This window comes from Channa argus, chromosome 8, assembly GCF_033026475.1.
Source record: "Channa argus isolate prfri chromosome 8, Channa argus male v1.0, whole genome shotgun sequence".
NCBI classification, from domain to species: Eukaryota; Metazoa; Chordata; class Actinopteri; order Anabantiformes; family Channidae; genus Channa; species Channa argus.
Genome location: NC_090204.1, coordinates 10422745 through 10443081, shown reverse-complemented (window position 1 = coordinate 10443081; position 20337 = coordinate 10422745). Strand labels below are relative to the sequence as shown.

Here is a 20337-nt window from a genome sequence, read left to right as displayed (position 1 = left end):
TTTAGCTCTGTTAACGCTGACTGAACATGCACTGCTTTTTTAGTTAACTGCACATTTAAACAAATCTGGCATTGAATTAAAAGTGAAGGGTGGTTAAATCAGCGATTGTGGCTGAAATCCAGAGCGTCTGATTGGCTACTTCGGGGTCACGTGGCACAGCATCCGCTCTGTGACTGTTGCTGTGTGGCAGCTATGACAACGACGTTTGAAAGTTGGATGAATGGCCTCGATAAAGAAGCAGCTCCGCTCGTCCAAGGTGTCGCAGAAGTCTCTGAAATGTACCGTAAACTTACACATCCAGGCAGTAAGTGTGGCTTCATGATGCTGCTTTCATACAAAACAAACTAATTGTAACGTTAGTTAGCCTATTCAACGTTAAGCTAGTTTGACATCCTCTTCCCCTAAAACCTTCCTGTAAACGGCCCTAACCGAGTTAACCAGCGACTGTTGGTTAGAACTTTACATGTACTATGTTACTTTGGTTTTCCAAATAAATGGGTTCAAATGTTGGAGATGGTAATTATTATTTTTTTAAGTAAATCTTTATTAATATTTTCTTTAAAACTACGCTATGCTGAAGCCAATGTTAGCCTACTTGTTGACTTAGGCTAATGATCTGTACGCGAAAGTTAAGCTATGGTATTAAAACATGAAATCAAATCGTTATTAACTTATTTTAAAACACTTTACACCTAAATTGAACATTTAACGCTGCCACATATTTGTAGTCTGGGATGGCTGCTTTTTTAAACGTACAATATCTTTATATCTGTGGTTAGATTATTGGTTTTATTACTCCTCTGAGTGCCCTACTAATTCAGATTTAGCCTTAAAAAACTTTTACGCAGCAAATAGCTGACACTGCTGTACATCACTGACACTTTCAATGGTTCCGGTATCTTAAAATGGTAGCTTAAAAGAAATCATGATTGTTTATGTGATGATACAAAGTGTACTGGAGGTTTTTAAACTGGGCTCAAATATTCCCTTAACTTGTATATATAGTAGAGTATACTGTCTAAAACAATAAGACATTTTGACATTTCTAACAGTTAAACTGTTTGTGTACAGGTCACATTCCCTGGAGCTCTTCTTTCTAAAAAAAACAGTATCTACCTTAGTGTGTGTATCATGGGGCAGTACAGGAAGACTCGCTGTTTGCCCCCTGTCTTCCCTCTACTTTTCAACCACAAAATGGTCTTTGTCAAGGTGAGAATAATAATATTTTTTTAGTCACCTTCTTAGCTGGCACATAATCTGTAAGACTGATTGATGGCTGATTTGCTCAAATTAGGCAAGGGAGACAACTGTGATTACACTGTCAAATATATTTTTTTATATTCATCTTACAAAATATCTTATCTCATCTTATCCTTCTGGGATTGTAAAATCTCTCAAATGGTATCTGTCTTCTTTTTTCCATTTGAATCATTATTTATGCCATTTGTTCTTGCTTAGCTGCACATACATTCACTTCGGCCAGACCTCCCTCATAGTTATTTGTATTCTTTTTGGTAGTAAGAAACCATTAAAGCCACTGAGCAGACTTTTTCATTAAGCTTGAAGATGCATATCACCAGCCCTCCAGTTTTAACATTACTGTCCCAACTCCTGATTTAAACATTCTTATTTTCCCCATGGAGATTTGCAGAGTTAGACACTGAGCTGCCCATCCCATCTTGTTATAAGCATTGATTTGCCTGCACTCTCTCTTTCTTACAAGACTTTCCCTGGCGTTGTTGACCCTGCTGATGTGGCTGACCTCCTTGAAGGTAAACGGCCATCTGGGATTTGCTTTTTCGTTTCTCAGCTCTGTATTCTCTGCTATGCAAGCTTACAGGCTATTAGGTGTGATACTGATCATTAGCTCACAGTCTATTTGTGCATTCCTTCCCCTTAGCTGACACAACATCTTTTGAGCTGATTCAGTTGGTGCCTCCAGGTATGCTTTCTGGTGATCCCAAATTGGCATGTTAAGTCCCGACTGTATCCAATGATTATACTGCAAAAACAGGATCTCTAACTTCAAGTGTGTGTTTGATTGTTTTTGTTTACTGTCTTCTTTTTGTATGCTTTTCAGAGGGCGAGATCCTAGCCTCAATGGAGGAAAACAGCAGAGATTTCCTTTATCCCAGTCCCACAATGAGTTCCAGAGAAGGAGCTCCCAAAAGAGAACTACTGATGAAGAGGTCCTCTTCCTTTCCCGTAAGTTGTTTTCTGTTTTCTGTTTTTTGCTTTTATTTATTTCTTAATCATCCTTTTAGATACCTGGGCATATATTCAAACTTCTAACTTTTGTTTTAATTTATTTTTAAATTAAAAACTTTTTTGCCCATCAGTCTACACACAATAACCCACTACAACAAATTGAAAACATGTTATAAAAAGATTTTGCAATTTAAATCTAGTGTGCAACTTCAGCTTGCACTTATATGGGACTATCAGTCCAAACTGCTCTGCACAGCTTTTCCTCTCCCTGCTCTTACACAGCTTTACTTCGCTCATTATGCTCCGACATGCTCTGCACGGCCCTTAGTTGTCATTATCAAATTACAATAAATAAGAATGTTAGTAAAATTACTAATCAACCATATATTGTGGCTTTTCCCTATTTGTTAGTAGTTTGCGCATTGCTTAAAAAGCAAATTTCTTTGCAATGCTGCGAGTGCTGATCAGTGTCACTGTAGGCTTTCACCACACATCCCCTCTTTTAAGATGTGTTGGAGCATATGTCTGTTGAAAAAAATATAGAATGCAAACTGTAGCATTCATTAAAAATAAAGAACTGACATCCCTCAGTGTTAAGTATTAACGCTAATAATTCAGTAGTTTGTAGATTCTCCTTTGGCAATAATTACAGTATTGAGTCTTCTTGTGTAAGTCTCTTCTAGCGTCTCACACCTGGATCTAGGCAGCATTCTTTTATTCTTTCATTCTTCCAAAGACTGTAAAAAACAAACAAAAAAAAAATACAAAATACTCAAAACTGTGTGTAGATTGATGAAGTTTTTATTACAAGACCATGCAATGTGGACAGTAAATAATTTATAAAGAAATTACTATTTAAGTTACTATGTTAGTAAATAAGTCCACATGTGTAACATGTCATAGATGTCCGCAAAAATACCTGAGCAACTCAACACGGTTTAAATAATTAAAGGGTTTTCCTTTCGGTTTATATGTTTTAACGTAACTTGTCACTTTATGCTCACCGTGATCCACCTTGATTGGCAACAACATTACACCTGTCATTCACAGATTTAGGAAGGTTGTTGTTTTCTCTGAGTGAATTTTTTCCTAATCCCAGTGACTTTTACATCTGTGCACATGACAGGCAGGTACACTACCGAGGTAACCTATCCAAAAGTAGTGTCTCGTCTTTGACAATTTTCTTCAGAAATGATAAGATTTTTCTTATACAGCTGTCAGCACTCTTTGCTATACAGCCAGAAAAGCTAAACTGAGAACTTCCTCTCCATTCAATCGCTCATCATCTTGTCTTTTTTGCTTTTCCAGCTCGTCATTTATCTCCCTGCCTCTGGATGTTGCTTTTCTAGCCTCCCCTCATCCTAACTGGCGAGGTTGCACGTCTTTAAACACCATCCCCCTCATTGCTTTTATGTGTTTGTGTTTGAGGCCTGCATAGCAATTTAGATGTCTTTCTCTCCAAATGCCATATTATTTAAACATCACTGGAGCTTTGCGTTTCTGCAATTGGTTTTCTCAAGCCAGGCATAGATTGAAGATATGTGGTTGTAAATTGGTGTTCAGGCAGAGCTGTTATCTATCTTTTTGTCTTTATCTTCCTGTTAAAGGTGTTTGTTCCTGTTGTGCTTCTCCCACTAGGGAACCTTCCCCAAAGTGGAGTTTGCCACAACGTCAGTCATAGAAGAGTATCGTGGGAGAGACTCGCCGGTAAGTTTGTCTCTGTATTACATCTCATATATCTGTGCATAATCTCTCTTGCATACATATACACACACACACACACACACACACACACACACACACACACACACACACATAAGAAAAACATATATATTTATTGTCCTGAGTGGTGTCCTTCTCCATCAGATTTGCACCATACATACCCATCTTCTATTGTTGCCATGGCTACTGCATTTATCTATCTATACTGGCAGTGTTTCAAGGGTATCTGTACTCTCCTTGTGAATGTAATTACGAGGAGGCAGATATGTGATGCTAATAGTGAGGCTTCTATTACATCTCCGACTAACTGGAAGTTAACACAATTTTTGTCACAGAACCAGTCAGTTTTTTACATTACCCATTCAGGCTTAAGGTCACCTATATCTCTCCCACTTTGTCCTTGTGTGTTTTAAAGGGTAACTGCTCAGCTGCATAATATCATTTTATTTCCTGAGATGTATTTAATTCAGGCTCCTTTTCTCTTTCTCTGCTTTTTTTGTGTGGGCATTTCAAGTTTTATTCACACCCACTGTTACTGTTTTCACCATAGCTAAAATGATTAGTTGATTAATCAATTAGTCAACCAACATGAAAAACAAATTAAATAAAAGTTTAGATATATTATTAATGATTTAAGTCATTTATAAACAAAAATCTTAACATTGTCTGCTTTCTGCCTTTAGGTTGTGAAGACTTATTATTTTTTCATTTAAGTGGGCTTTTTTTTTCCTTTTTTACTATTTTCGGAACCATTTTAAGTAAAACAGATACGTAAAGAAAGTAACACGCAACTCACTTCATAATAAAGATAGTCCTAATTTTTTTACCTTAGTTCAGACTAATTGTTGGTCATGTGGAGGCCAGGATAATGTTCTGATGGACAAAAAAGAGCCTTAAGAACAAGATAAATAAAAGTCTTTCACAAACACTCCAGTAACACATAATTCATCACACAGCCATTGGTATGTTGTACCAAAAACACTACCATGTATTTCCCAGGTGCAGTAACCTAAGCTAAGCTATTTGTTTAAATGGGATGTCATTGACAGCCAAGCAGATTGTCAGTGTTCTTCTGGACCCTCGGGGGAATGTCTGGATGAGAGCACCGCTGTGGCTGTCAGACAGTAGAATTTCTCCATTTTCTCTCTCTTAATGGCACCTCAGCATAGGCATTTCCCTGACTGCCAGCCCGCCCAGCTGACAAACCATATCCTGTTTTAAAAGATTAAGAAGGCAACTTCCAAAACTATTTTGAAACTGCGGTAATGAATGTAAACCCAGTTTTTTAGCAGTCCTTTACTAGTTTTAGCCCAGTTTCTTTGATCTTCAGCTGATTGTCATTCTCATTTAAATAGCCCATTCCTAATACTAGTTACTTTTATTATCTAGCTGTCCAGCTATCTTTATCACACATTACCAACCGTGGAAATAGCAGCTAATCACATCAGACAAGCTCTTACACAGTAAGAGTGACTGACTCTGTGTTCATCCACCAGCAAGAAAGCAGCTTAAAGGAAGTTTGAGAAGGTGGAGGATGTTTGGAGCGAAGGGCATACTTGTCTTCATTCCATTAAATTAGACCATTCTTAAATGGCAGCCTCAATGAGGATTTATTCATCATTTAGTTTCTCTTAAAATAGTTTTTATGTTGTGTGATTTCCCTAATTAGCATTTAGATTATCTTTGTTTTACAGCCAGGTAATGTGTCTTTATCATATTAGACTGGAGATGGCCATCAAATGCAATTAACATTTTATCTTAACTTATTTATCCCCGGTTGGCATTACCCGCAGGAAGTAGGATATTGCATCGGAGAATGATGTTAGTGGCCATTAGAGTTATTGAAGTAATTCTGCAGAGCTTGTCTCCATGGCAGTGTCGACTGTGAGAGCTGTTGTTGTTCTAACACTTAAGCTGAATGATTTAGCTAATGGTTTAATGGTATTGACCAGAGAGAACAAGTCTATATAGAGAGTGGGAGCAGCTGCCATAATGGCTAAAATGGCTGACACATTTCTGTTTCTGTGTAGAGATGTTGAGAAATTTAAACGGCTAAGACAAAGTGTCACCTTAAAATGGATACCAACTTGACTTGACATTTTTCTCTTTCTATTTCTCTCTCTTGTCCTGGACACCCAGAACTACTCTGATTCTCCAATGAGGCCATCTTTAACCCCATGCAGACAGAGTTCAGTGAAAAAGCCTGCTGGGAACTGTGTCCCTCTGAAAGGTGGAAAGGGAAAACTAAATGTTGAGGCTAGGTTTGAAAACTCTGCACCGTCATCATCAATATCCAGATGCTCTCCCTCTTCATCCCCATGTGCCGACAGTCCTCAAAGGGAAAACAAAAAGGAAAGAAAACCCACTTCCTCCGGAGTTTCTGTGGACTTTGGCTACCAGCATCCCACTGTTTCCTCAGTCTCACGAGGCCTGTCTCCTTACACTCACCGGAAAATGTGCCAGCTTTCAGAGGATGCCAGGCAGAGGCTCAGCCACCTCCAGCTTGGCCCTTACCACTTTAGGAAGGAGACGAAAAGCCAACTGCCCTTTTTGGTAAGTAAAGCCAAATATATTCCCCCAAACTGAAGGGAGTGGTTAAAAAGTTGTATGATGGTTTGTTTAATTCCCAAAATAACGTGTTCAGTGAACAGGGGTCGAAACATTAATGGGATCCTGGATTAGTGTAGTTCAAGCCACAGTGGGAGCTTCCTAAAATTTAACTTAATCTGGTGGGAAGATTAAGTGGAGGCCATAATAAGAGCAGTGTTAATCTTTTTACCTGAGCCGTTAATGGATTTTGACGTCATAAAAATGTTTCACTATGTACGCATGTAATATGGCCCAGTGTCCTCATACAGAGGCTTGTGCGTGTTTTAATTGCACGGGCTGGTACACAGTTACTTCATAACTTTCGCTTTAATTATGACTGGATCACTTTGAGAGATTTGCATATGAAAAGGGGTGATTTTCAGATTTTGCATCCTTAGGGAATATATAGACAACAACAACACAGCATCTAGTCCTCTGTTATTCCCTCCCTCTGCTCAAAACTTTTATCCTGCTTCTTCATTTACATCAAATCTAATCCTGAGGTATGAATATCAAAATTCAGTAGCACATTGTTCAAAGAAATCATTTGGTGTTGATTGTTTTTTTTCTCACTCACATAAATGGAATTTATTTGTATAATAATGCAACAGCTATTTTATTAAAGAGAGGAGCATACTTCTCCCTCTGTGGTTTTCCTTAGGGAAATTGTTCTGTCAACAATTAACCTTGGTAATGGAGAGTCAAGCTGCAATTAACAAATAGATACCTAATGAAGTAGCTTAGCCCCATGGTGAATGCATTATCAGTGCATGTTTCAGAGCTTTAACTCCTGGTTAGTGGTTTGTGTGTAGAGGAAAACACTTTACTGTAGATATCTAGAACTGTGTTGTTTGAGATACTGTAGGTAGTTTTTCTATGCTAATATTGACCTTTGGTTTGTTTTAACCTTAACCTTAAGATGTTCTTAGTGAACTGATTGGGTGTTTACATGATATACAGTAAATCGTGTAAACTGAAATCCGTGGTCTTGTTTTTTTAATCTTTAAAAGCTTTATATCAGACATAACAAAAAGTATTCCTCACTGTCTAGGTGTTTTTATATATACACAGACACACACACATATATAAATATCCAATCTATTATGATGTTTAGTTAATTATTCTGGTTGACAGCATAGTATTTGTTGTGTGTTATGCCAGGTCTCTTGTTGCAATGATGTCTCTTGGATGGGAACACCTTTCTCCTCTCCCCAAAGTGGTAGCCTTCATCAGCGCCCTGCCAGCTTCTCAGCAGAACAGATAGGTACTATGAGCTGTCAATCACATGTAAAAAGGAATACATAGACATAAGACTATGAAATACTTGCTGCAGAAATAACTTTTTGACAAGTGCGGACAAAACCTAAATACATTTTTTGCCTTCAAGCCTGACAGTTTGTTATTGGTCCAATGATTGGTTGTGTTTTTTGTGTCTTATATACACTATAGTGTATGCATGTGGTAACAACTACAACTAATACAACTAGTTTGCAGGTCTGGTGTGTTTAGTGAACACCCTTAAGTACTTGTGAATCTTATAGGAGACATCAAAGGGCTTCTAAATTCTAATATTCCTGTAATTTTCATTTTTATTTGTACAGTAGGTTAACTAGCAGTTTAAAGCTATTGCAAGTTTACACAGATTTGTATAGAACTTTGTTCAAGTTATACCTATATTTATTTTAAAAGGTAGCACTGCACTGACCAATAACTACTGTGAGTTTTCTATTTTTATAAACCTCAAATGTGCCTTTGTCATTGTAGATTCCTCTCTCTTGAGGAGCTACAGAACAAGAACAACCAGAGTAAGTCCTAGTTATAACATTTAAAACCATTAAAAACAATGATCTACTGTTTTGAGAATGGAGTTAAGTGTTTAAATGTTCTGTACTGTCTGGCGTTCACTCATGTTAGTATGTCTTGTACTGATACCGTGATGTTAATTAATTCTTTCTGGCCACTTTATTAGAAAAATAACCACTTACTCAAACCCCCTGTGACCTCTTTTAGGTGAAGGTCCAGTCATCTCCAGAGACACAGTCTAGACATGACACACAGACCAGAAGCCCTGTGAGAGGCACTGCCTCTGCACAATCTAGCCTGGTTGTGTCAAACTCCAAAAGTCCTCTGAATCTCAGCAGCCAAACCCTGAGAGAGAGGTAAAGCCCATCCCCTTTATCATGACCTTGAAAATACAGGAGCATCATCATCACTGTAACAATTATACCTGATATTTACACCTCAGAGGTTAGTGAGACTTGTATATGTAGTGTCCCTTTTTTCATAACATTTTGTATTATTGTTTTCACATGTACGTTAGTATAGAACTCTATGTGATCTCTGAACTCACAGCTGTCTTTTCTAGGCACAAAACAAGATGATTTCCTTCACACTCACGGCAAACCAAGCTTAAGCATAATCCTGTTTTGGAGGCAGTTGCCCTGAATTAATTCTGATCCATCTGAGTAAATTATTGTTTACACAGAAGATCGTAAAAGCAAAAGAAGCACCTGTATACATTACATTATAGTGTACAGCAAGTATATGGCTGTCTAATGAGATGTCTGTCATACAGTGCTGCTCCTTTGGGTGTATGGATGCACGCCGTGCACTCATATACATCCAGTGTTTAATTTTGATCACACTCGACAGGCAGGATGAATTCCCCTCCACCTCTTAAATTACAAAAGCTGATGTCTTGTCATGTTTGTTCATTATTGGGAGGAGGCAGAGAGAAAGGAAAACAAAGAGGAAAATGGTATTGATTTGTGTTTCAGCTCGAGTCTGATGCATTTGGCCTGATGCACGCTTTAATACATTCAGAGAGACCTTGTCATCGATCACAGCGCATGCGAGCTGAACACACTGATGGGACCAGTATTCTGTTTTGTTTTGTTTCAGCTCTCCTTTTGCCTTCCCTTCTTGTCAGTCCATAAGTAAACATTAAAATCAATAGACAATCTTAAACAGCAAAGTAAATTGTACGAAATGAATGATACTTTTCCTACAATTGAAAACGCGACAGGAGTTGCAGGGTGGGAGATTACAGAAGGCCTTTGTAGATTCCCTCCGACAGGGAGAGGGGCACGTCTAACCACAAAATCTTTGATCTAGAAAGAAAATGACAGATGCCAGTGGCAACGTTTGCCCCCTAAGCCCTGAAGTCTCAGTCTATTCATGTCTCTGGATGATTTGTCCTTGACGACTTTTTGAAGCAGGTAGTGAGTTTATATGATTACAGATGAAAAGCTTCCATTCCCTCTTTGCGAGCCAGGTTAAGACACCAGTCAGGCAGTCCACCAGTCATCACCCCTCTACTCCCAACAAATACACACGGAGAAGTGGCAATACTGGAATTTATTACTGTTCACTTGTGTCTCTGTTATTACACAATGGCCTGTGGCCAACCTGCTGACATTTAAATTGTATTGATGGAGAACATTTTTGCAGGCAGCTCAAAATGCACAATTCTTTCTGTCATTTATGAAATAACTTGTTTTGCACAGAGGATTAAAAGTAGAGCAGCCAAACTTTGTGCTCAGGTGTGGAAACATTGTTTTAATATAGTGTTGTTGAGCACAATACACACAAAAATGTGTCCAGGTCATTTCAGCTCTGTAGGGGCTCGTCTGTCCTGTGTTGCTTTACAGCACAGACTAGTGGACAAAAGGAATGGATCTCAAAAGATATAGATAGGCAGGAATATGCAATCTAATTGTTAGTCACAGCCCTAATGATCACAGTAAAATTTTTTCCTGTCAACCTGGTTAATCAATCAAACCTAATTCAATTATCTATGAACCAAACAGTTAATAGACTTGTTTATGGCTGCTGTATCCCTCAGGCTCCAAACCAGTCAGCCCAGTCCATCTTATTGGGAGGATATCCACCGCCGAGTCCAGAGAATACTGAGGACGCACAAAACACCGGGGACTATAGAGTGAGCTTTGACCTTTAACCTTCTGATTTTACAAAACAAAAACACTATCTGAAGGTATTATGCAGATATTTGAAGCAGTAACTCTGCTTATAATGGTTAGATCGCAGCTAAAAGAGCTTTATACAACCTGCACTAAAGTGTTGCCATATATTGGCAGATTTTATCATTCACTGAGTCCAACCACCTCACACACACACACACACACTAGTTTTCATTTATCTTCCACTGATGTTAATTTAAATTTCAAGCCTTCCCAACCACCTGCTGAGTTGTGTTTCTCATTGTCTGCTTCTTTGAAAAGCCAGGAAATATGCAGGGGTTACATTCAAAACCGTCAATCTACTACTTCCCACCCACCCATCAGCTGGTGTGTTTTTTTTTCTTCTTCTTTTTAGCCTGATGGTGAAACTAAATTGAGATGTCTTCTCATTTCTATAAAGCTGTGTGTGAAATTGGTTTGGCTATACAAAAACAACATTTTGTGCATGCTTGTAGGAAGGAGTCATAGTGGATGTAAGCTGCAGCTGTTAAGGGCTCATCCCTCTCAACACATAAGAGAGACGACAAGGTAGCAAGAGCTACAAGAGTCTTAAAAGATCTGAGCGAAAGAGGAGAACAACAAAAGTAAAATCTATAATGAAAGAAAATGTAACCTTAACATAAATTAAGACAGTATACTTGATATACTAAAATGTTTTTTACATTTGTTCATACATGTGCTCTTGATGTTATCTGCTCCTTCAGATCAGACTTCACACTCACACTTACAGTATGTAGTAGTATTTCAGTCAACAAAAATAAATGGGAGCTAAATTTTATCTTTTTATATTGTTTATATTACAATACTAAACATAATGGTATATAGTACAGTAGGTAAATTATTAGTCTTTCTTCAGTGCGATAGGTGTAGTTAGACTACATGAGCAGCAAGGATCTGATTAATGGTTAATCTATCTCATAATGACCACACATTCATCTCTACTCGAGAGTAGCAATTAAAAATTTAGTCAGCTTCTGTTCTCACTTGTTAAAGTTCTAAAGTTTCTGTGGGTTGACTTCAGCCAACTATGGTCCAGTTCACAGAAAAATCTACTAAACAATTTGTGAATTTATTTTTTCTTGACCGTGAACTGAGAGAAATATCTAGATTTTCTTTACCATTTCCACAGATGGTCATCATCATTTTAATACCTGTTCCATGTGCTTTACTATGGCTGCATTTAATTGTCACATGAAATAACTTAGGTTCAAAGTATGGTAGCAAATTGTCAGTTTATTTGTATATTTATATACAGACCCATTTTAAATCTATGCAATTTTAAGTATTATGTATAAAGTTAGTCTTTAAATGTTATTGTCAGTAGCAATACACAAATTTCACCAAAAGGTAAGTGTCTGGGTTTAAGCCCAAACACTGTTAATTTGCTTTGTACTTGATATTCATGATTTCTTTCACCCCAGTATTTAAACCAATATGTATTTGAAATGTTATACCTTGGCAGCTAACCTGACACTAGTAACTGTTTGGTCATAAATGATAACTGTGGCTTTTCATCCTACGGGACATGATGCATGCTGTATTTTCAGAATGTGACGTGTTCACTTGAGGGGAACTGTTATAAATAGCTGTTCCAGTCAAAAATGATTTAACCCTTTTTTAAATTAAAAATATTTTAATCTTCATTTGAATTATTGTGATGCATGTTTTTTAATGACAGTGATTGCTGCACAACAAAAGGTTTGGAAATACAAATCCATTTGTTTAAAAATGTATGTGTGTTTTCACTAAGAATAAGCTTATACACCATGTTACTGATTACTGTACAAAGTAATCACTTTGTAGTATAATTACTGAAGTAACTTGTTTTATCCTAGTTATACAGGCAATATCTTCATGAATGGACTAGATTCAGTTTAATATAGTTGTGTTCAAGTCCCAAAAATATTAATATCTATTCTCCAGTCGCTACCAACCAGCAACCTCTACCCACCTCCTGCAGAAGCACTGAAGCTGATAGTAGATAATAATCATGTCTATGAAAACCCACTCAAACAGTGTTTATTACTACAAGTCCTCAGATTTACTTTTTCTGGAATTTATTCTTCTTCTTATTCCGCTTGCCAGCTCCCTGTGCTGCCTTTTCCATCATGATGTGCTGGTATTTCTTCTTGTTATTACTGTAGAGAGAAGAGTAAAATATATTTGCACTTGTATAACCCTTTTTGGGAATCAATCTGTGTTACTTTGCGCAAGAAAATTAAGTATCTTTGGAGCTTTGCAAGTATGTTACATGTAATCTGATATGTACAGGTTTGCACTGTCTCCCTGGCTGTTCTCAGAAATTAAACAGCAGTAATGCCATAGCTGTTTTGGTACACTACAGTATGACCTGATGAAAAATTTCAGCTGTATGAATATAGCATAGGTTTTATGTTTATTGTGCCTTGACCATTTCTTTAAATAGGGTTTACCAAAACTTTAGACACACTTCTTATAATGCACTACAATACAACTCCACCACCCAATACAACCGCTATAACACAGAATTATTACCTTTTTTGAGAAAAAAAAGAATTCATGGCAGAGCTGCTGTATTGGGTTGCATTATGTTGTACAGGTGTACCTAATAAAGTGGCCAGTGAGTGTATTATACCATTGCAATGGTAATACATTTTAACTGAGCCCCTATTTGGGAAAAAAAAATCTATAGATAGGATCCTGGTTAAACCAGTACATATTGGATTGTACATCACTAAAAAAATTGGTGATGTTTTGTCAAAGCATCTTTTTTTTGTGTGTCGTAAATTAAATCACCAGTGTCATGGGATCTGGCAGGTCATCAGTTTTTATTAGTAATAATTATTAAGGGAATCTGGAAGTTAGAAATCATATTTTGCTGCTAAAGCTAATTTTCACAAAAAATGTTTCTGAAAAACTTCTAGTGAACACTGAAACCTGAGATGTAGGTGATACTGTTTATTCATGTGAGGGCAGATTTTGACTTACTGCCTGAACTCAGCATCAGCCAGCAGCTCCTCCACCATGGTTCTTTTTCTTTCCTTCTTGGGAATACGGGAATGATAGAAGTCGGCTGCACTGTCTACCACTGAACCAACCTGTATCATACACACACACACAAACTTAAAACTAGTGCATTATTTGATGTTTGATTAAACAGCATAATTCTTGTGAATGTTGCAGACTACAGTATATTTATAGTTTCATGCAGTTTTCATTCAGTTTACAAGCCTTTACAAAGAAATGTTTGAAAAAATAAAGATTTAGAGATTTGTTTCTAAAAAGTATAAAGATCTGTGTGTTTTGGGAATAAATGCAAGGAGCACATGGTTTTGTTTTGTTTTTTTGTTTTTTTAAACACACCTGAAAATACTTGGGAAAACCATCTCTGTCATTCTTCTTGTAGAATCGCTTGGGATCCAAGGAGCTTCTCATCTTCAGGACCTGGAGGTCTCCTTTCAGCTCCTGAGAGATCTCAGGGGCTTTCATATTAAACCAACCATCTCCTGTGGACTTTTCTCTCTCTGCCTGTAAAACAAAGTGACTTTGTTTATTTCACAAGCCCAGAATTAGACTTTAAACAGTTAAGATAGCGTATTTCTGATGACTGCAGATAACTGCTTTCACAAATGATACATGTAATAAACCTTCAGTAGTAGTAACATTGAGACTTTCACTTTGTGAAACTTACCCTGCGTTTCAGTTTTAGGGCCTCCTTGGATTCACTGTATGGAGGCACAGAGTCCTTCTTTTCAAAGTCTGGTCCAATCACACTCTTCTTCATCACCTGCAAATTGCAACAACAACTTCAACTCTAAACACAACACTCCACTACACAAAGTTAAAAGGCCAAAATCAAAGAGGCTTGTAGAGAAACCATAATATCACCATCTCAGGTTTTATTAGGCTTACTCATCCCTCCATAACTATGAAGTTCATTATTCATTCTGCATCACAGATCACCGTCAGAATGGAAAAATCCATCACTTATTTACCTCATCTTGGATCTTCTTTTCCTTTAGTTTTAGCGGTGAACTCGAGACAGGTTTTGATTTGCTGCCATCAAAATTGATGTATAAACCTCCAAGCTCCTTCACTCTGATGCCGGGGTCAATACGGCTGGACAACTCCTTCCTGAAACAGATTGGCATAAATTCCTGAAGGAGCAGCAGATATGTCTCATTTCTCATCTCTGCACACTATAATAATAATATGTAATAATGATGTGTCTGAAGTATGTAGCTCTACTCTGTGCATGCTCCACATTTAAACAGTAAGTCAGAGGATATTCAGAATTTCTCTTTTTGACAACCATAAAAAAACCTGCAGAACATCTCCATTAAACTGGAGTTAGTCCATTAAGGACTAAATCCTGTCTGAGAAAATTTCTGTTCTTGTCAACAGATCATATGAAGAGACACCTGCAGAGCTGATCTCACAATCAATAAAACATCAATAAGCCACACTGTTGCACTTGGTGATGTGTTAACATGAACACTAACATGCTCACAATTCTGAATCCAAGCACCAAATATTTATTAATCCTCAACTGATAATAGTCCCCACAAATTAGATACAAATAGAGGTCTGTGTGTATACCATGCTGAAAAGACAGTGCCCACTAGCACAGTCTTTTTAAAGATTTATCTCACCAGGTCTGAATGGGCTTAAATATTAGTGCTGTGGCCAGAGTACGAACGTTAAAAAGTATTAGGAGAAAGAGTACAATATTGTTTGATTTCACTGAAATTGTTGATAAAGTATAAGAAAATTGGCATTTGGATCCATGTTGCTGTAGAACCTTTAATATTCAAGTTTCAAGAGTTCAAAATGACACTTGTGACTTGGTTTTTCAAGATTCTCATATTTAGTATGAGGAAATGGGCTTCATAGATATACTCAAACTGTTGGTTTTATTATTCAATACATATTATCACTTTCTTACTAAGGTATGTGTTAGATGAGAAGATGTACCCCCCCTCCCTCAAATCAACCCTTAAATGTAAAATGACTGGTGGTTTAGCAGAAAGCCTGCCTCCAGATAGTTATCCACTGATCAGCACCTCTGTAGACCACAAATGAACATGTACCATGTTGTGTTACAAGCAAACTGTATAAATAACAGTTTTACGAGGAATTAGGAGCCGGGGCCTTTTCTTGGCCAAAAGCAGTGGTTCCATGATGTTTTTTAATTACCAAGAGCAGTAAGTCACTTTAATCAAACATGTGAATTAATGAGCTCAGGAAGCCTTTTACAGGTGTTTTTCACTCTGCTGGAGAAAGCCAACTTATAATTTTCTGCCATTTACAAACTTGCTTCTAAACTACACAGCTGCTGGCAGGAGCATTTTTTGTTTGGAGTGACAGGAGTGTCAGTCTTCTCCCTCTTGGAAAGAACACAAATATGTGATTTTCTAAAATAAAGAACTACTCCTTCAATTGTTGACATATTGGCGGAAAATTCTACATTTACATTTCTAATATAAGTGTGTATATTCATCAAGTAAAGGAGTTAATCTGAGACTGACACTAAACATATACTTACGACTGAGGATTTCTACTTGAGAAGAGGATTTCTGCATCTTCGTCGTCGTCATCATCCCCCTGCTCATCTACAAACTCCTCATCTTGTTCTTCCTGCTCTGCTTTTTTATCTGTGGCCCCCTCTTCCTGCTCTGTTGGCCTCTCCTTGTAGTAAAAATCATCAGCATCTTGACCAGGCCGCGTGTCAACCATAAACAGTCCTTCAACTGATGCAGCTGCTACTTCTGACTTTTTTGACGGTCTTCCTCTCTCCTCGTCCATGCCACCTGAATCCTCCTCTTCAGAACCATCCAACTGATCTTCATCACATTCATCTTCCTCATCACTACTCTCCAGCAGGGTGATCATTTTTGTGTTCTGGACAATGACATCTGTAGGCTGCTTTTCTGAGAAACATTCCACTGAAATCTTGTGCTGCTGGCTGGAGGTCACCTGAATGGATCCAACTTGAGCTTCACTGGAATAAACCACCTGCTGATCATCTATGTTCAGTGTGCTGATTTGCATTTTCTCCAGCACACTGGGCTTAGTGTCTGTTACTGCACCCTCATCCACAGTCTTACCTCCTTGTGGTGATCGGGTGTCATCATCCATCGCTTCATCTTTCTCTTCAGTTACATCAGCTCTGCCACATATTGTGGCAGATGCTGATTGACAGGGCTTTAACGGCTCTGATGATGGGATTACTTCCTGCATCTTCTCCATCTCTGAGGTGTCCCCGTCTTTATTGTCATTGGACAGCTCCTCCTGCTGGTGTTTGGTGATCACTGCAGACTCCCCGACAGCTGGTTTAGAACAACCAGGACTGCATGATGCTGTGGGCGAAACAGGGAAATCTTCTTCTGAAATTACATTGACTTCTTTTTCTGCTCCTTTTCTAAAGGCCTCATCTGGTGTCTGATCTGTACAATTGACACCTTGTTCTTCCAGTGTTTGGCTTTTATCTTCCTCTAACAGCGTGCAATCTGCATCCCCAGCGATCACTGTAGTTTCGAAGCTAGAGTCAACTATTTCCACAACCACGCTACAATCCTTAACTGAGCGCCTAGAGGTCAAAGCGCCTAGGCTGCTGTTACCTGAGCCTGTGCGGCTGCTGCAGGGGGTCCCTATACCTTGTGGGGAGCAGGAGCTACCCATTGGGGAATGCACATCTGTTAGCTCAGGCTCCGAGTCCATGGCTTTAACAGGTGTGGACTGGATCTTGCCTCTTCTACGAGTGGCTATACTATAAATGGGTCCCGACTCAAACCCTTCAGAGTCACAAGACTGGGGCTCACTGACATCAGCACTAGCAGCTGACTTCGCTCTTGTTGCCCTGGTACATCGACCTGTCGGGGCAGGGGATCGAGAGCTATCCGAGGCATCGTCTAGGTGCATGGGGATGGGATGCGTTTTCCTACTGGATCTTGTGTTTCTGCGGGTGGTGGAAAAATCTGCTCCTGAGACACTGGACACGCAGCTCTCAGCATCTGACACCTCTGAGTCATCAGTTTGTTTTTTGGTAGATAATCTGGTACGAGTCATTTTTCTCTGACTTCGCGTGACTCTCTTGAATTCAGAGACCACAGAGCTACACGACTCTGTCTCTGTCACCTGTTCACTTTTGACATCTTTGCCCTCAACACAAGCTGAACTTGCAGGGACTGTCTTCTTCCTAGTGCTCCGGCGGCCACTTTGTCCAGTTTTCGATGCAGATATAGAAGACAAGCATGACTCCACCTCAGAGATTTCTTCTTCTTCCTGACTTACTGTGCAGGCCTGTCTCCTCCTGCCCCTGATGCGGGAAACTAGTAGTTCGATGTCAGACATTGCAGAGGAGCACGACTCCACATCTGACAAGTCCACTTCATGAATGGAACCCACTGGTGTGGAGGGCTGCTCTGGACTGTGGAGTCTGGAAGCTCTGGTGCATCTTTTCATTGAAGTGGTTGGCGGAGATGTTGGAGATCCATCCTCACTTTTGTCAAGCTGGGCCCTGGTGTCCAGAAGGGCATGCTGGGTAGGACTGTCTGCTTCTTTAACAGTCCTTCTTGTTCTACGACAAGTGGCAGGAGTGGCCTGTGTGGCAGAAAAAAGAAGTAGTAAATAAAAAGGTTGTAGAGTGAAAATTATGTTTCTTGTTTTCTATAAATCCATGGAGAAGACCAAAATCAATAAAGTTGGTCCAACTTTATTGAAGGGATGAACTTCTCTGCCCTGGCGCTCAAGTCCACTGGTTTCTAATGAAGATGTAGTGTGGATTTATGAGAAAGTATACATCATACTCATGACATATTGTTTTAGCAGGTAGTATACAAAATAAGTAGTAAACTTTATCATTTATAACAGTGTAACAGTGAATGGTATAATACATTTAATGTTAGACACAATCTCAAAAATAAACATTAAATGTTTTCCAATTTCAAATAAATTGAGCTACTTTTCCAAAGATCTACATTAACAACAATGTATAACATATTTAGTATGGATACTGTCTGATTTTGAAATAGGATGATGGATTGGTTTGCAACAAGCAGTGTTATTAAAAAAAAGAATTTGATAATTTCTTAAAACTAAAGAGTGTAATTGTGTTATGGACCTATTACTTTAAAAGTATTAAACAGTGAATTTGTGGGAGACAGCTGTGGATTAATATACATAGGATGCTCTGTGAGGAAAAGACAGAGTCAGAAGAAACCACAGTGACTGTCTTCTTAATAAAGAAACAGTGTGACTCACTGACTCAATTTACATGGATTATAGGAGGTAATTGAGGCCTGCAGAACAATATGCTACATTGGGTTTCACAAGTACTTGTTTGTCTGTTCTATTATTTAATGCTGCGTTATTTATTGCGTTTTTGCAGTGATTGTTGACAAAGAAAACTAAATACGAAAAAGACATAATATACTCTAAATACTATCTATACAGAAACAACTAGTTTCTCTTTGATTTTTTTTATCAATTTAAATGCATGTTTTCTTCAAAGTTCTCAAGTTGGAGCTGAAGGTAAAAAGCCCTTTGGATGATTAGTATGAAATAAAATACACACTGCAATGTGTATGCAGTTCCACTGACTACACTTGTACATGCATGTACGCATCTGAGTAAAGCGTACGTACTTACTAAGGTTACCTTGGCTTTCATCTCACCCAAACTATTAGCATGTTTAACTTGTCCTTATTTGTAGTTTAAACTCTTATGTTTGACCTGGACGTGTTAAATCTTCGTTGGGTTTAAAGTTGCTTGTTGTTGGCGCCATGCTTACAATTTTACATTTCAGTTTTTATCAGAAGTTTACACTTTTAAAATTGTATGAATAAACCGTGCTTTGTGAAATTCTGTATTAATTTCCTGTGTACATAAGGTATGTAAATCAACTCAAAGCGATTTAAGGTATTAATAACCGATATTGTTTCGAGAATTTTAATGCGGGATTTGGCACAGTTTGGACTTGGTTAAACATCAGTGAATTTGGACGACAGACACAGGGCTCAGTAACTTAAAAGTTTACTAATATTATCATGGGACCTTCTCATCTTTTTATTTTATTTTTTTTCTCGTGTATCTTTTCCAATTTACAAACTGTCGAGAAACCGGTGGAGTCCACGTGAGTTTGATCAGGAAAACGAACCAGTAAACTGACCCGTGACAGGTTTCGTTCAGCCTCACTAAACATCGATAACATGTCTGGACATTTACCAATTTGAATAGCATCTGCCTTCGAAACTTACCTGAACATCAGAGGACTGGTTGGGCTCTGTTTTAGTTGGGGAGTACACGCGTACCCCTCTCCTGGTGGCCACCATTTTGCACGTTGTTGTTTCACTTCCGGCGAAAGCCAGACTCGGTTAATCGACATACAGAAAAAAGACAGCCCAGACAGACGATCGCAGAGCTGTAATCCAACTTCAAATTATGAATCAGATGTGTGAACGCTAGTTTGGTCTTCCCCATGTATACACGTAGGACTAACAGTTACTTATTTTAGCAAAGGTCTCAATGGGGAAAGTATTCAGTTACTTAAGTAAAGATAGTTATAGCAGGAATTATTCGGTAACTGTACCTAGAGTACCGTATGTAAATGTGGTCATTAAAGCAATGTTTAATGTTAAAGATGCGTTTGAGTGGAGTACAACAATTGTTTTATGCATTGCTGGCTGTTAATCTATATCTTGTTTTTAGGATTGGATATATTTGGTTAAACAATATAGAAAAATTTCCCTCTAAAATGCAGTGTAGCAAACTATGTGTAGTACAAGTAACCCTGCACTTAAAATTGTATACAAAGGAAATTCTGCCATTTCTCTTGCAACCGCATCCATATTGACAGAGC

General features: G+C 38.3%; 2 protein-coding genes across 2 annotated transcripts; one reads left to right on the top strand and one right to left on the bottom strand.

Annotated features, from left to right (window-relative positions):
- The first annotated feature begins 135 nt into the window (after positions 1 to 135).
- spata6 (spermatogenesis associated 6) lies at positions 136 to 12142 on the top strand. The gene is made up of 12 exons (XM_067512205.1): positions 136 to 304; positions 1072 to 1209; positions 1724 to 1772; positions 1901 to 1942; positions 2081 to 2205; positions 3847 to 3915; positions 6070 to 6483; positions 7681 to 7783; positions 8284 to 8324; positions 8530 to 8678; positions 10364 to 10459; positions 10955 to 12142. Exons 1-12 carry the CDS (start codon positions 221 to 223, stop codon positions 10965 to 10967), a joined length of 1323 nt encoding a protein of 440 aa, XP_067368306.1. The 5' UTR covers positions 136 to 220; the 3' UTR covers positions 10968 to 12142.
- Positions 12113 to 19864, bottom strand: dnttip2 (deoxynucleotidyltransferase, terminal, interacting protein 2). Its single transcript, XM_067512199.1, has 7 exons — positions 19736 to 19864; positions 16024 to 18080; positions 14474 to 14612; positions 14170 to 14265; positions 13842 to 14006; positions 13467 to 13576; positions 12113 to 12637 (listed from the first exon to the last, which is right to left on the bottom strand). The coding sequence occupies exons 1-7, from the start codon at positions 19808 to 19810 to the stop codon at positions 12541 to 12543; spliced, it is 2739 nt and encodes a 912-aa protein (XP_067368300.1). The 5' UTR covers positions 19811 to 19864; the 3' UTR covers positions 12113 to 12540.
- Positions 19865 to 20337: the final 473 nt, after the last annotated feature.